Below are 17,017 nucleotides of genomic sequence, written 5' to 3'. Positions count from 1 at the left end.
AGACTTAGGAGATCATATATATTTGAGGATTACAGGGTAAGGGAATGAGCTATTGATTTTTTTTTTTCTTCTTCTTTCAGCCAGATTTTAGGTGAGCGGTGCGGAGAGGTTATTTCAAGAAGTTGAAGTTGGAATTACTGGATTTCTTTGGCCCTGAGAGAGATCCAGCAAGGGCCATCAGCTAAATCCATTAGACTTAAGTACAGTCTCAATAGCCGGGGTTCAATGAAACTGACGCGACGCATCTGCTGCCCAATGGCAACTCGAGACTTCTCACTAAAACACATTGTGCTTCCCGCCCAGCCACAATTAATAAAAATGTCGTCGCTGCCTTAAAACAAAGCTAGCTAAAATGTCTTAGCACATTAGGGAATCCATGCGCCCACCCCACTGCTGCATACTGTCTTTTTTTATTATTATTATTATTATTATTAAATCTGGGCTGCCGGCAGGTTTGCATGCCAGTGTGTCCCAGACAGAATTAACCTGCAAGTGGGAGTCCAGGTTCTCCACCCGCAAAGGTGGTCTTTATTGATTATCAGGAACCGCTTCCAATAACGCCGTCCTTTGGATGATTTGTGGGGTGACACGAGCGCCAGGTTTTTGTTATTACGTTTATAGCTGCCCCCGGTCCCCCTCTTCTGCATGTTGGATTGGCTGAACGACCAGTCAGCGCCGCTTCTCCGAGAGGGGGGACGACCACCACAAGTGAAACCAGGAAACTCAGAAAGGAAAAATGTCAACATGCGTCTGATAAGCAGGGGCGCCGCCAGGGATTTGGCGCCCCTATAAAGAATACGACTGAGCGCCCTTTAGTTATTTAATTAATCAAATAATTATTTTATTATTTTCCTGGCTTCTCTAAACATTAAACCCCTTCCCCTACCTCCATCCCGTGCTCCCAGCTTGCCCAACAATCCCCTCATCAACAGCTTCTCTTCTTAGTTTGACAAATTTACATATAAAACGCTCTTAACAAAAAGGAATGTGGTACCACCATAGCCCAGATTGAACCTGTGGGCTCTTTACTGCGGGTCTGTCCTTCCTGTGGATCGCGAATCAGGGAGGTCTTCGACTAGATCTGGCCATATGCCATTGGGTAAATTGGGTGGGATAAGGGGGAAAACTGGAAATAAATGTATTTAAAAAAAGAAAAGAATTGAGCACTGTTGTGGCGCCCCCTCTAGTCTGGCGCCCTTAGAATCTTCATAACGTTATACCCACTTACGGCGCCACTGCTGATAAGACACAGAAACAGGAAGCAACACGCGTTCATCAGAACAGAACTGAATCCATCTTATCGATACCCGTTTAGGACAGCAGTTATAGAGATAAAGGAGAAGACAAGAAAAAAAAAAGGGGGGGGGACTAAGAAGATTTTTATCCAGGGAGGGTGTGAGGCAGATGCTAGTGGTGTGTGTGCATGTGACGTGTCCATCTGTGTGTGTGTGTCAAGTGTCCACCTGTGAGTGCATGGGATTAATCCCTGTAAATTCTGGTGTCTTGAGATCCGTGACTTGCCGTAGTGCCTCCGAGCAGCAGACGGGCTCTGCAGCCTTCCATGAGCCCTGCAGTCGTACAGACGCCCTATGACCGAGAGAACCGCTGGCGCGCAAAGCACCACAGCCCCAGAGGAACACCGAGCCAACAGGGGGGCCAGGAGCCCGCAGAGTAACAGCCCTGCACACCGCCGAGGACCACAAGCCAGTCTCCAAAAGCACAAGCTGGGCCCGCACCCTGAGGCACGCCCGCCGCCGCCAACCCCAAGGCACAGGCACAGGGACCCGAGCCGTGGAGGGTACAAACCTGTAGCCTGGAACTGGGCCCTGCAACCAGCAGACCCCGCAGGACCACCCGCCTAGCAGGTGGGCAGGGAGGACCCCATGCCCATCCATACCCAAGGTGGGGTTGAGGCCTGCCGCACCGCTGCCGGGTAGACGCCCCATCCAGCTACACACACTGAGCATATACCCACATAGCCAAGGTCACTTGGTGTGTGTAATGTATACCAGAACTGGGAGAGAAGAGCGAGGCACAGCAAGAGCAACACAGCCAGCCGGACAGCGGCCAATCAGACCCCCCCCGGGACTGGCCCGTGGCTCATCCCTGGTACCGGAGGGCAACCCATCCGCAGCGACCAGCCGGGGGCACTCGGCATCCCACCAAGCACCTCCAGCATGGCGGGCCGCCCTGCGCCTCCAGCAGTCCCCCAACCAGGACCCCGTTGCCACAAACACAGGCCATGGACATGGATGCAGCTGACGTCCCCCCATCCGCCACCCGGCGAGAAGAATCCCATGTGTCGAGAGCAGCGAGGAGACCACACCCAGGAGGCCTAGGGTGACAACAGTGCCCCCCCCCCACACTTGGGCGATCACCCCCGGGGCAGGGTCGCACCCAGCCAGGATTAACTGCCCCAGCGCCCACAACCAGCGGCACAACCCCACTGACTCCGCGACGACCCCCCTGCTATTTTGCCATATTGTCAGAAATGGTGAGCCTGAGGGTGACAGGAAAGCCAGACGGGGTCAGCGGGGGAGGGGGCTTGATAAAGAATGATTAACGGGGTGAAGATGAAAGGTAGTATTTTTCACTGTGTCCCATGATGCCCTCTGAATGATGGGAGAGAGGAAATGGGAATGATCTGTCTCTTCCTTGGCGAGCTGGCAAGTGACACGTGTGTGTGTGTGTGTGTGTGTGTGTGTGTGTGTGTGTGTGTGTGTGTGTGTGTATGTATGTATGTATGTATGTGAGGGTGCTCATGTGGCGAGTCATCATAATTAAGAATCATGTAGCCAGACTTCTGTATAATGTGCAGCCCAGCCAATCCGCCAACACTGCTCTCCATGATGTGCGGTTAGTGGAGCAGGGACATCTCTCTCTCTCTCTCTCTCTCTCTCTCTCTCTCTCTCTCTCTCTCTCTCTCTCTCTCTCTCTCTCTCTCTCTCTCTCGCTCTCTCTCTCTCTCTCAGCACTCCACTGGCTTGGACAAGCAAAGCAACTGGGGGAAATTTTTTAAAAAAAAAGACTCAACAAATCTTTTAACAGTCCTCGGTATTTTTTGTTTTGATGCTGTTTTTCATCCGGTGTAGTCCTGCTGAGAGTAGTAGCCCGCTTATGCATTAACCAGCTCCTGCACCACTCCATGAGTCCGTCTGCAAGTTGAAACCCTCTCATGGAGGAGATAGGCCTCTCCAAATATCTATATACACCCTGATTTGCTTTGGTTTACAACATGTTCAGTGATGTCGTGAGAGGCAGGTTGTAGCCCATCACCATATCACGTGCAATGCATCGTTATTGTGATGGCTAGGTCTGAGAAATGTACATCAGGGGTGTAAGGAGAACAACCTGACTGGCTGTCTCTGGCGCTAGAGATGCTATTTGCTCGCCTAAATGGCACTGATTTAATTCATTCTGTTTAGAAGCCGATTAGGCAAGCCGGCCTTTTTAAGATGCAGACAACTTCTCCAGACGACACACTGCATCCTTGTTGCAGCAGAGTGCAAGGCAGACACGCGGGGGGGGGGGGGCACAGAGGAGCGGCCGGGTCAAGATTTAAACCTAAGCTCTTGTTCAGTGTTGTGTAAATGCACAACGACGGCATTATCGTCCCGACAAATCAAAGCCGGTGAACTCGAACGAACTCCTCGGAAGTCGTCTCACGTGTAGGAGCGCTCTGCCAACACGTCAGCCAACCGGGGTCGCGCCACAACTTCCACAGAGCGGGCTTCTTTTTTTTTTATGGTGCACAAGGTTAAAGACAAGCAGACGACGGACAATCTTACTTAACCAAGCACGGCCTCTCCATGGAAACCAAGCTGCAGTCAGAAGTAGGAAAGAAGTACAGAAGCCCAGACTGATGCAAGATGGGCCTCGTGAAATGCTTATTAAGAAGCCTACGTAGCATAATGAGGAGCACCTTTGCTGCAGAAGACTGGCAGAAGACTCCGAGAGGAGGTGTTCCCATTTCACAGACCTGCCACACCAAGTGAACAAAACGTCACACGCACCGACATCTCCGAACAATGACTTATTGATGTAAGCAGGCGACTCTTTTAAATGTGAGAAGTGTTTAAAGTTGGGTTTGGTTTTTTTTAAATACATGGAGACATGGATTCTGCAATTCCAGATGTTCATTTTCATGAGTGAACGTGATCACTCTGAGACTGAATATGTATCGTGCTTTTGAAAGCATGGGACTATGATGGGGTGGCACCGTGGTGCAGTGGTTAGCGTGGTTGCCTCACAGAAAGACGGTCCCGGGTTCGAGCCCCGGGGCAGTCCAACCTTGGTGGGTCATCCCAGTCGTCCTCTGTGTGGAGTTTGCATGTTCTCCCCGTGTCTGCGTGGGTTTCCTCCGGGGGCTCCGGTTTCCTCCCACAGTCCAAAGACATGTAGGTCAGGTGAATCGGCCGTACTACATTGTCCTAGGTGTGTGTGTGTGTGTGTGTGTGTGGGCCCTGTGACGGCCTGGCGGCCTGTCCAGGGTGTCTCCCCGCCTGCAGCCCAATGACTGCTGGAATAGGCTCCAGCATCCCCGCGACCCTGAGAGCAGGATAAGCGGTTCAGATATTGGATGGATGGATGGATGGTGATGATCGATGACCAGTCCCACGGTTTTTGCAGCTCATTATCAGACTCTGTAATCCGCCACTTTAATGTTTAATGTTCAGGCCAGACATTTTTGCAGCCGATTGTGGTACACTGACCTAACCAGAGTCCAGTTCATCATTCAGCACAGATGTCCTGACCAGAGAAGAGATGATGGCTGTGTAAATTTATTTTTTTTTTGCAGATTTTTTACTTCCTTTCGGTGCATTTTAAGAAGCGATTTGAGATCAAACAACCAAAGATTGCACTTGTATCTTTTCATGTTGTGGGTATCAGCACTTCAGTATCAACCTCTCTTCCAGAGGGAGGGACCCCTCCGGTCAATGAGAATGGGAGTCGGTGTTTTCTTACTACTTTTTTTTCTTCTTTTTTTTTAATGGATATTTTTCAGTGCTACAAGCTGTTATCAAAGCTGGTAAGTTGAAGGATTCAGCTTGTCTTGTCTTATCCATTTGTTTTGGATTCTTCCTTTCCAAGAGATGATAGACAACTTTCCAATCTTTTACGAAAGAGGTTTGATTCTAGGTGAGAAGCTGGACTGGAAAGAGATCAAGGCACCAGCAAGCTTATGATCTCAGGTCCTTGGGAAGCGGCGGGGCTAGACTATCCAGGGGCTTGATAGATTGCTCTGCAAGCCTCAGAGTGAATGGGCTTACCTGCCCATGGCTGGCCAGAGATGGAGAGGTGCTGGATGTTAAGCAGTCCTCTCCTGCTGTTACTGCCATTAGCGCTGATGAAAGAATGACCCCTGCTGGTGGATCTAATAAGGCTCCTGCTCTGGAAGAGTCTGCCCAGCACTCTGCCTGCTCAGTTTGTCATTTTAGATTTGATCACTCCCAGTGAAGGAAATGAGGCCTGTTCTCAATGACGGTGATTTGCTCTCTTTCAGCTAACGGTGAATTCCCCCCGGTGGCCACAAGCACAACTCGACAGTCGCTCAGACCAACCAATCAGAACATCAAGACCACAACGCCATCCGACAGGGGTCCCCTGGTGCACATCCCAACTACAGATGACTGTAAGTTTGTGCCGGAGTGATTTGAGCTCGAGTGTGAGTGAGAGGAAAGCGTGGAAAGTCTTGAGTGTTGCTCTCAGATGTGGTTCAAAGCATGTGGACATCAATTCTGTAACAGAACATTCTCCACAAAGACGTCTTCTCTCTGTGCTTATCCTCCTTGTATGCCTCCCCCCTCGTCAGTGTCTACCCCTCTTGCATTCCCCCACTCTCTCTCTCTCTCGCCTTCACATAAACACTTGAGCTGCAGACACATAGGCATATGCACGGCACGCATCGAGGATTCACAGTTACTCAACACATGCCGAGCACTGACACAATGCTTTCAACTGCAACAAAATAAGTGCGCCCCCTGCTGGCTGCCAACGCCTCCACAGCCTTGTGATGCTGGAGAGTGCTCCCTTGGCATTAAATGGAGCAGTTTTGAAGTGTAAACCCCACCAATTTGTCTGCCTGAGAATGTCACTGCAGCCGGTTACACAGACTTGACATTTCCCCCATCGAAGTGTCTCAACTTCGCCTCTACAAGCAGTGGCGAAGCTCAAGTTTTCTCACATTTCAAATCATAAGATACGACAGTTATATATATGAAAACAACAGAGATATTGTCCCATAGAGCGCTCTGAAGTGCTTGAAAGCATGCTTGATTTCTATGAAGTGTCTTTGAAAAACTTGGGTGGGGGGGTGGGGGGGGACAGCATTTCTGAGGTTGACATATCGTGGAAATTGTTAGAAAACCCAAAGCCAGTCTTCTTTCTTCACAATACCTGTGACAATGTCTACTGGTGTGCACACACAAAAAACTCTCTCGAGTTTTTTCTGACTCACAACTGACGGTCCAGACGGATGCTGGCATTCGAACCCTGGAAGAGTCAAAGTTGCATTCATCAATATCTTGTTTTCTCCCCAGGCAGTAAAAAAGAAAAAAAGGGGGGGGGCTTTTATGACATTCATATAAGGTTAAAGCCCAGAAAATCAATTTTGTTGGACAGAGCGGCTCACCTTTCCATTGAGGCTTGTTCGCCGCATCACATCCGCACGCTAACACACCGTCTTCTGCTTACACCTGTGCAGCGACATGTCTGGTTGAGTGTTTCTGCCTCAGGTCACACTGCAATCTCCAAACACTGAACAGTCCAGCTCTCCGTGTGTGCTCAGAAAGTGGAGAAGAGAAGGAGAAATGTGATGTTTTGCAATGTTAATGGATTATGCATTCAGCAGTCCAACACTAAAAGACGTGTCAGTTAACAAATCAAGGCATCTCAAGTCTGTACAGGGAAAAGATTTTGTTTTTATTTTGGTTTCAGGCGAATATGTGGTGGTCAAGATGTGCGAGAACTTCAGGGGAGCCTGAAACCGTGGTTTGGGAAGGTGTCTCTAAAGTAGTAATTACCACATTGTTTCTGACAAGCTCATCGAGGGGTTTCATCCTGATTTAACACCAGAACGACCAGCATTTCACTCCTACCTAAAACGACCATGGGTGGTCAAAATGACCGCCGGTTTTTAAACTCTATATTCTGTCAAGATAAATACCAAATTCCCAGTTGAGATATTAATGCATTACATATGTTAGTATGTCTGTTAAGAAACGACTGACACCAAAATTAACATTTTAACAGCTTTAATACTATTTTTCAAACAATTTAAAATGGCCACTGTCCAACGCCTGTAAATACTGCAACACCTCGGTGGTAGTCATGATGCGTCTGTAACTGCGTCTGTAACCAGACATGTTGGCAATGTTCAAAAATCAAGTTTAGACTATTTCTCTGCACTGGAGAACGCCAGTGTGTTTCTAGGGCAGGGCGATGAAATTCACGAATGATGCGACCAACACACGTTGTAAATAATGACATGATGCACACGATCACGCACAAATTACATGAGGTAATTTTGACCGCTCATGGTTGTTTTAGGTAGATCTTATCATACTTTTTTTTCTTTTGTGCAATTGATCAAAAACTCGTTTTAATACAAATATATGCAATTTTAGGAGCATTCAGGGAGCGGCAGGTCTGTATCTTTTTTCCCCCCACAAAGTTACTAAACTTTGAAAATCCAAAACGGTCATGATGACCACCTTGGTCATTCTAGTGTTAAGTCTCATAATGCTCATTTCAGAATACTGCTAGTAGCATTCATTAATCCACTGACACTTAATCCACTGACATTTATTGCTTGTTTCAAGGAAGTGCACTCGTTTCATGGTGACTTTCTACCTAGACATTTAGTCTCAGAGAGAAGGATGATCTCAAATCAAGTTTCTTGTTTTAACATTTCTTTGACTGGGTTGGGAAAATTCCTTATAATAAGGCTTACAAACAAGTACACCCTCTTGAAACAAGCAATGGTATCTGCTGGTGGGGTAGGAATATTGTGAAATGTGAGATTTATGCGATTTAAAACGAGATAAAATACCTTGATAACTTTTTGTTTTCACAGTGTATTTGCATGTCTATAGCAATAAACTATATTACATTACAGTCATTTAACCGACGCTTTTATCCAAAGTGACTTACGATAAGTGCATTTAATGTAGGAAATCAGGAGAACTACTAGTCATCAGAGGTCATACCGTAAGTGCATCTCTCTAAACAAGCATCTAAGAGCAAAACCAGTGCTAAAGTGAAAGCGCAAGAAAGAGATTTTTATTCATGTATTTATTTTTCATTTATTTCTGATTTTCCCCTTTTTCTGCCAATTTAGTGGCAAATCACTCCCTATTCTAATTCAAACACCCACCCTCATACTGCATGCATTCTCCAACTGCATCTCTCCGGCCAGCAGTCTCGAAGGAGATGCCTCACCACTTCGGTGACAAGGCGAATCCAGGCCGAACCACTGCCTTATTTTTTTAAATGAGTGAATACAATAAGTGCTACAAGCAAGTAACAGGGTAGTAGTTCTTGAAGAGGTGAGTTTTCAACCTGTGCCGAAAGATGGGCAGCGACTCTGCTGCCCTGACATCAGTGGGGAGTTCATTCCACCACTGTGGGGCCAGAACAGAAAAGAGCCGTGACTGGGTCGATCAGCAGCAGGGGCCTCTGAGCGACGGGGCAACCAGGCGTCCCAAGGCAGCAGAGCGAAGTGGTCGGGTGGGGGTGTAGGGCTTGACCATGGCCTGGAGATAGGAAGGAGCTGTTTCTTTCACTGCCCTGTAGGCTAGCACCAGAGTCTTAAACTGGATGCGAGCAGCTACTGGGAGCCAGTATAGGGACATGAGAAGGGGAGTTGTGTGGGAGAACTTAGGGCGGTTGAACAACAGATGAGCTGCAGCTTTCTGAACAAGCTCCAGAGGTCTGATGGCCGATGCCGGGCTGCCAGCAAGGAGGCAGTTGCCGTAGTCCAGCCGGGAGATGACCAGAAACTGGATGAGCACCTGTGCCGACTCGTTGATGAGGAATGGGCGAATCCTCCTTATGTTATAGAGGAGAAATCTGCAGGGGCGCGCTACTGATGCAACATTTGCAGCAAACAACAGTTGGTCATCCAGGATCACATCCAGACTCCTTGCAGTCTGAGTTGGCGTCACTATGGTGTTGTCAATGGTGATGGCCAGGTCTCAGTGCGGGCAACCTTTCCCCGGGAGGAACATCAGTTCTGTCTTGTCAGATTGAGCTTCAGGTGGTGTGACGCCATCCACTCCGAGATGTCAGTCAAGCACGCTGCAATGCGTGTCTCTACTTGTGTGTCAGAGGGAGGAAAGGACAAGATCAGCTGGGTATCATCGGCGTAACAATGGTAAGAGCAGTCATGCGAGCGAATAACAGAACCCAGGGATGTCATGTACAGGGAGAAAAGGAGAGGAACCAGAACCGAACCTTGTGGAACGCCTGTAGTCAGTCTGCGAGGCTCTGACACAGATCCCCTCCATGTCACCTGGTAGGAGCAACCTGTCAGGTAGGATGCAAACATTGAGAGTGCAGAGCCTGTGACACCCAGATCCTTGAGGGTAGAGAGGAGGATCTGGTGTTTCACTGTGTTGAATGCAGCTGACAGGTCCAGGAGTATCAGGACAGAGGAGACAGTTTGCTCTTGCAGCCCTGCAGCAATTCTGTCACTGCAAGGAGGGCCGTCTCTGTCGAGTGACCCACCCTGAACCCAGACTGGTTGGGGTCCAGGAGGTTGTATATGTTGTACATGCATTTTCTGAATTAAAATGTTGAGTTTAATGCGGGCCATTCATCACTCGTTCACTATGAAGATCCATGGTGGCGCAGTAACAAGAGAAGAAATTCCTTATTGCTATGTGGCCTTTGTTCTTGATCTTTCCATTTCTTATTGGGGAATTATTTTGCTCTGGTTGTTCTATGTGGTCATGTTACATCATAAGTGATGTCACAGAAGGGTGAATCATTTCATCTTGGGCACAACATTTATTGACAGAAACGTTTCATCACTGGGCGTCCCGGGTAGCATAGCGATCTATTCCGTTGCCTACCAACATGGGGCTCGCCGGCTCAAATCCGTGTTACTTCCGGTTTGGTTGGGCGTCCCTACAGGCACAATTGGCTGTGTCTGTGGGTGGGGAGCCGGATGTGGGTATGTGTCCTGTTCGCTGCACTAGCACCTCCTCTGGTCGGTCAGGGCGCCTGTCCGGGGGGGGGGGGCTGGGGGAATAGCGTGATCCTCCCACACGCTATGTCCCACTGGTGAAACTTCTCACTGTAAGGGGAAAAGAAGATGGTTGCAATCACAGCATTGTAAGATGGCGATATACCCACCCCCCCGTTCAGGGATGGTTGTTCCATCTTTACATAGAGGGCCTCTTTGACTCCCCGTTCAAACCATAAGTGATGTTTTTTGGCATTTATCTTTGAGGCACAGCTCTGCCAATATAGAGCATGTACATAATATGTATATATCTGTGAATGTTCTCATTCATCCAGGTCATGGTTATCCAAAGGAGTTGAATCAAGTGCAACTGGACTTGGATAATATGCATATGTTTGCGTCATGGAGGTTTTATTACCAGTTCATTGTAAGTCCTTTCTGAGGAACACCTCCCCAGTACAGAGACTGAGCAGCCCAGAGGGTTGCAGTATATTTCACACCCTGGTCAGCGGTACCACTCACATGACAGAATGCCCCAAGGTTTTGCAACTAGAACGGCACCAGAAGGGTCACCCTTATGTAGCGACCACGGATATAGTCGGTATGGTTTCAATAAAGCCAGTCCGATGGCCTAAGAGAGAGATGGGACTCTCGGACCGTGCTGCTCCCACCGTTGTGATTATCATAGATATTACCTCGGGATGAAAGACATGGAACTCGCGGTTCTACACTGGCTATTTCAAAGACAGCCCCGAATATGGTTAACATTCACCAGGCGTCACTCCTCTCACCTTCCAAGGCTGATGGTTTGACGTCCGCGGGGCAAAGCAGCGGGTCTGATGAGGGTTTTAGCTCAGCAGGCCTGTCACTCCAACAGGGATCTCCCCTCTTCCCCCGACACGCTCGGTGATCAACCCCACCCATCGTCGGCGTCTCTTATCTGCCCTCCCCCTTTTCCTCGCCTTTCTTTCATCACACTGCCATGGTACCTATCAACACCACGTTTTCTTCTGCCCCTTTTTTCTCTCTTTGTTTACATATTTACCATATAAATCTGACTCCATGCTCTCGGCCTTCATTTCGTCTCGCTCCTCTGTCCTTTCTGCCCTGCAGACCCCCGCTCCTCTTCATCCTGTTCTTTAAACTTCACCCTCTCTCCTATTCACCATCTATCCTTTCTCTTCTTCCTCACCGCCCCCCCATTTACTTCCTGTTCTTCCATCAGCAAACACTTTCATTTCTCACTAGTTTATTGGAAAGCCCCCCCCCCCCCCCCGCGTCACATCGCCGCGGACTTTCACTGCTGACTCATCATAGGAGGGAAAAAAGTACCCCCCCCCCCAAGATGAGCTTGCTTCATTTTCCTTCTATGACTATTTCTGCTCATGGGCAGGGGAAATACACAGCTCGCCTTAAAATGAGCTCCAACTTTTCATTCGTCTTTTTTTTATTATTTTTATGCAGGGCCACCACGTGTGTGTCCATGCGTGTGTATGTGTGCATACATACTTGTGTGAGTAGTGTATGTGTACCTTACACATGCAGGTACATGTGTAGCCATGTTTTCAGACTGTATTTTGGAACACAAGATGTGTATACTTACAATAACAATCATTTTAATAACATGCACGTTCGTTTCTACTGCCAAATTTCTGCTCCGTCTCCAAGCAACAAAATATTGGCATATTAATGACACGGAGGAGGCAGTCAGACAGAATCGTTATTCCGATGCCCTTACTTCCGACGCTCGTCGAAAAATAAAAAAAAGAGCACACGTCGCCACCTTCCGGATGTTTTCACTTGAACACGTTTTACGGGTGCGGGCCAATTAAAGAAGGGGATTAATAAGCCTGGGTTTTCTCTGAATCCGTGGAAAATGCCACCTGAAGAAAGACAGACGGAGCGGTGACTGGAGCAACACAATTAACTGGAGAGTAATTGACAGCAGATGTGGTCCCTTAAATGTTGCCAAAGATCCCCGCAGTTGAGTTTTGGCCATTACCCGCTGGCTAATTAGCTGTGGCACGGATGTGCGAGGCCATGCTTCACTGTTTACCCGTCTGTAAACACCGGCCCCACGGCCATCAGTTAGCTAGCCGCTCTTACGCTGCGTTCTGCGAAGGGCCATTACTCAGCTCGGGACAGACACGAGACTGATAACAAGCATCGCCGTGCAAACACACTGTTGTAATTAATTGGACTCGGGTACTCTAAGGTTTGCATTAATCATTCACATCTATTCATGGTGTTGCCTGCCTTGATCAATCTTTCTAATGGGCTGCCAAAGGACGACAACTGTCACCGTTACAAACAAATACATGCTAAAGAGCAGTGAAATAGCAAGAAGGATGAAACGCCGGTGTCAGGCTTCCTCGTGTTGTCAGTTCATGTAAGTGGTGAGGCTGTGTTGTATGTACAGTACGTACAAAAACTGTCTTCTAGCACAAAAGAAGTCAAATTGTAATGAAGTGCTTTTAACTATGAAGTGTGACATGACGACAAGAAGAGCACACACACACACATAAAAGCTCCAGTATGAAAGGACGTCATGAGTAGCTCTGAAATATGGGGGCAAAGCTTGGTGTGTGTGGGTGTGTGCGCGCACGTTTGATAAAACGTAACCCCTGAAAAGCAGTTTTCTATTCTTGAGTAATTAAATTTTATCTGGAAGGTTCATCCTGATGCAAATACTTCTTTTTTTGTAGTTTATCGTTTTTACTAGGCGGCATGGTGGCGCGGTGGTTAGCGCAGTCGCATCACAGCAAGAAGGCCCTGGGTTCGAGCCCCGGGTTAGTCCAACCTTGGGGGTCGTCCCGGGTCGTCCTCTGTGTGGAGTTTACATGTTCTCCCCGTGTCTGCGTGGGTTTCCTCCCACAGTCCAAAGACATGTAGGTCAGGTGAATCGATTGTACTAAATTGTCCCTAGGTGTGAATGTGTGTGTGTGTATGTCGGCCCTGTGTGATGGTCTGGTGGCCTGTCCAGGGTGTCTCCCCACCTGCTGCCCAATGACTGCTGGGATAGGCCCCCGCGACCCTGAGAGCAGGATAAGCAGTTCAGATATTGGATGGATGGACGGATATTATTATTGTTATTTTCATTTCTGTGTCATATCAAACATTTGGCCTGTCCCATTTGCGATGACATGACACCACTATTTACATATAGAAAGAATGGGGGAAAAGGAAAAGAAAAATAACAAACAAAACAAGAAAAACCCCTATGAGCTGTTACCTATCTACTAGGGCTGGGACGTATTGCAATTCTTTTAAGTATCGCAGTTCTACAAGTTTTGCATTTCGATATGATGATTTATATCAATTTCCACTTGCTTTTTTAAACCAAAGACCATGAGAAAAGTTGAATCATACACTTCTAGAGACTGTTTATTTTCAAAAACAACACACACTGCAGGTCAAGCAGTCCCTCTTGGTTTTATTTCGGCAGTATCATTGATATACTGCATATTAAAGTGAAAAATAAAATAATTTTTAAAGAGCTACATTTACTTGTTCCACCTCGTCAGGCTAGTGCAATAAGAAAATAATAAAAATAAGATACTAGGCCATAATGAATAGAATAGAAATGAAAATGAATAGAAATGTGTGCCTTTGAAAACTGTTCTTTTCAGATTCAGGAGTTAAAAAAAATATCGTAAAAAACACGATATCTACAGATTATCTCAACAAAGAGCTTTTGTTCCTCTTCTCCCAGGCTTTCTCCAGGTCACTGGCTAATTTATATATTTCATATGTAAACAGCCAACTCAGTCTTTCTGCATCATCCATATTGACAAAATCAATATCTAATTTTATCTTACTAAACAAAGCATCATGCAGTTCATAATAAAAAGGACAGTAGAAAACAAACTGGAACTTGTTCTCTATATCATTTAGACAGCACATCAAATACCAGCTGTGTGTGCTGACTCAGCACACAGCTCCACACTGTGTGTGCAAGAGACCAGGTGGAAGGGTAGTAAGGCCAGGAGCATCGGATGTGGGTTCAAACTCTTCTACCATGGTGTGAATGGGAGGAGGAATGAGGTAGGGGTAATTCTGAAGGAAGAGTATGTCAAGAGCGGGCTGGAGGTGAAGAGAGTGTCGGACAGAGTGATGAGTATGAAGCTGGAAATCGAAGGTGTATTGCTGAATGTTATCAGCGCATATGCCCCACAAGTTGGGTGTGAGATGGAAGAGAATGTAGAATTCTGGAGTGAGCTGGATGAAATGGTGGAGAGGGTACCCAAGGGGGAGAGAGTGGTGATTGGAGCAGACTTCAATGGGCATGTTGGTGAAGGGAACAGAGGCAATGAGGAGGTGATGGGCAGGTATGGTGTCAAGGAGAGGAATGTGGAAGGACAGATGGTGGTGGATTTTGTGAAAAGGATGGAAATGGCTGTGGTGAATACATATTTCAAGAAGAGGGAGGAACACAGGGTGATGTATAAGAGAGGAGGAAAGTGCACACAGGTGGACTATTATCATATGCAGGAGGTTCAATCTGAAAGAGATTAGAGACTGCAAGGTGGTGACAGGGGATAATGTAGCTAGGCAGCATCGGATGATGGTCTGTATGATGACTTTGGAGACCAAGAAGAGGAAGCGAGTGAAGGCAGAACCGAAGATCAAATGGTGGAAGTTGAAGAAGGAAGACTGTTTGGAGTTCGGGGAGGACTTAAGACAGGAACTGGGTGGTAGTGAAGAGTTGCCAGATGGCTGGGCAACCACTGCAGAAATGGTGAGGGGGACAGCTAGGAAGGTACTTGGGTGTCATCAGGACAGAGGAAGGAAGACAAGGAGATTGGCAAAGAAGAAGTAGGATAGTCAGAGAGATGAAGACAGTAGACAGGAGTATAAGCAGATGCAGCGTAAAGCCAAGAGAGGTGGCAAAGGAAAAGGCGTATGGTGAGTTGTATGACAGGTTAGAGGGACCGAGCTGGGAAGGATGTGCGGCAAGTTAGGGCGATCAAGGATAGAGATGGAAATGTGCTGACAAGTAAGGAGAGTGTGCTGAGAAGGTGGAAGGAGTACTTTGAGGGGCTGATGAATGAAGAAAATGAGGGAGAGAGAAGGTTGGATGATGTAGGGATAGTGAATCAGGACGTGCAGTGGATTAGCAAGGAGGAAGTGAGGGCAGCTATGAAGAGGATGAAGCGTGGAAGGCGGTTGGTCCTGATGACATACCTGTAGAGGCATGGAGATGTTTAGGAGAGATGGCAGTGGAGTTTTTAACTAGATTGTTTAACACAATCTTGGAAAGGGAGAGGATGCCTGAGGAGTGGAGAAGAAGCATACTGGTACCGATTTTCAAGAACAAGGGTGATGTGCAGAACTGTAGTAACTACAGAGGTATAAATTTGATCAGCCACAGCATGAAGATATGGGAAAGAGTAGTAGAAGCTAGGTTAAGAGGAGAGGTGGTGATTAGTGAGCAGCAGTATGGTTTCATGCCACGAAAGAGCACCACAGATGTGATGTTTGCTTTGAGAATGTTGATGGAGAAGTATAGAGGAGGCCAGAAGGAGTCACATTGTGTCTTTGTGGATTTAGAGAAAGCTTATGACAGGGTGCAAAGAGAGGAGGTGCGGTATTGTATGAGGAAGTCAGGAGTTGCAGAGAAGTATGTAGGAGTGGTGCAGGATATGTATGAGGGCAGTGTGACAGTGGTGAGGTGTGCAGTTGGAATGACAGATGGGTTCAAGGTGGAGGTGGGATTACATCAAGGATCGGCTCTGAGCCCTTTCTTGTTTGCAATGCTGATGGACATGTTGACAGACGAGGTCAGGTAGGAGTCTCCATGGACTATGACGTTTTCGGATGACATTGTGATTTGTAGCAAGAGTAGGGAGCAGGTTGAGGAGAGCCTGGGGAGGTGGAGGTATGCACTGGAGAGAAGAGGGATGAAAGTCAATAGGAGCAAGACAGAGTACATATACATGAATGAGAGGGAGGACAGTGGAATGGTGAGGATGCAAGGAGTGGAGGTGACGAAGGTGTACAAGTTTAAATACTTGGGGTCAACTGTTCAAAGTAACGGGGAGTGCAGAAGAGAGGTGAAGAAGAGAGTGCAGGCAGGGTGGAGTGGGTGGAGAAGAGTGTCAGGAGTGATTTGCAACAGAAGGGTACCAGCAGGAGTTAAAGGGAAGGTTTACAAGATGGATGTGAGACCAGTTATGTTGTATGGTTTGGAGACAGTGGCACTGATGAAAAGACAGGAGGTGGAGCTGGAGGTGGCAGAGTCGAAGATGCTAAGATTTTCATTGGGAGTGATGAAGAAGGACAGGATTAGGAACGAGTACATTAGAGGGACAGCTCAGGTTGGACAGGTTTGGAGACAAAGCAAGAGAGGCAAGATTGAGATGGTTTGGACATGTGTGGAGGAGAGATGCTGGGTATATTGGGAGAAGGATGCTGAATATGGAGCTGCCAGGGAAGAGGAGAAGAGGAAGGCCAAAGAGGAGGTTTATGGATGTGGTGAGGGAGGACATGCAGATGGCTGGTGTGACAGAGGAAGATGCTGAGGACAGGAAGAGATGGAAACGGATGATCCGCTGTGGCGCCCCCTAACGGGAGCAGCTGAAAGTAGAATAGTAGATCGTCAGCCTATTGCCCTTTGACCTTGGCAAACACGTTTTCTAAATAAACCAATGTCGTGCTTTTTGTTACTAAAAAAAAAAAGCCTCACCAAACCCAGAGGTGCAGAACAATGTGCACATATCTTTAGACCAAGAACCAGTAATTTGTTTATCCCAGATAAATATTTGTCTCGTCAGCCTGTTTTCATCCATATCAAGTAACTGATCCCATAACTATACTAAAAGTATAATCCTG

The 17,017-nt window shown here is 47.4% G+C and overlaps 1 protein-coding gene across 1 annotated transcript in view; it reads left to right on the top strand.

The window, feature by feature from the left end:
• alk (ALK receptor tyrosine kinase) overlaps positions 1-17,017 on the top strand; it is a 580,497-nt gene that overhangs the window by 508,227 nt on the left and 55,253 nt on the right. Inside the window, exon 11 of the mRNA XM_056296340.1 lies at positions 5,504-5,632. Within this exon, the coding sequence (XP_056152315.1) occupies positions 5,504-5,632 (129 nt within the window). The remainder of the gene's footprint in view (positions 1-5,503; positions 5,633-17,017) is intronic.

This window comes from Lampris incognitus, chromosome 16, assembly GCF_029633865.1.
Source record: "Lampris incognitus isolate fLamInc1 chromosome 16, fLamInc1.hap2, whole genome shotgun sequence".
NCBI classification, from domain to species: Eukaryota; Metazoa; Chordata; class Actinopteri; order Lampriformes; family Lampridae; genus Lampris; species Lampris incognitus.
Note: the sequence above shows the minus strand (reverse complement) of the source record. Positions and strands in the feature narration are given on the sequence as shown.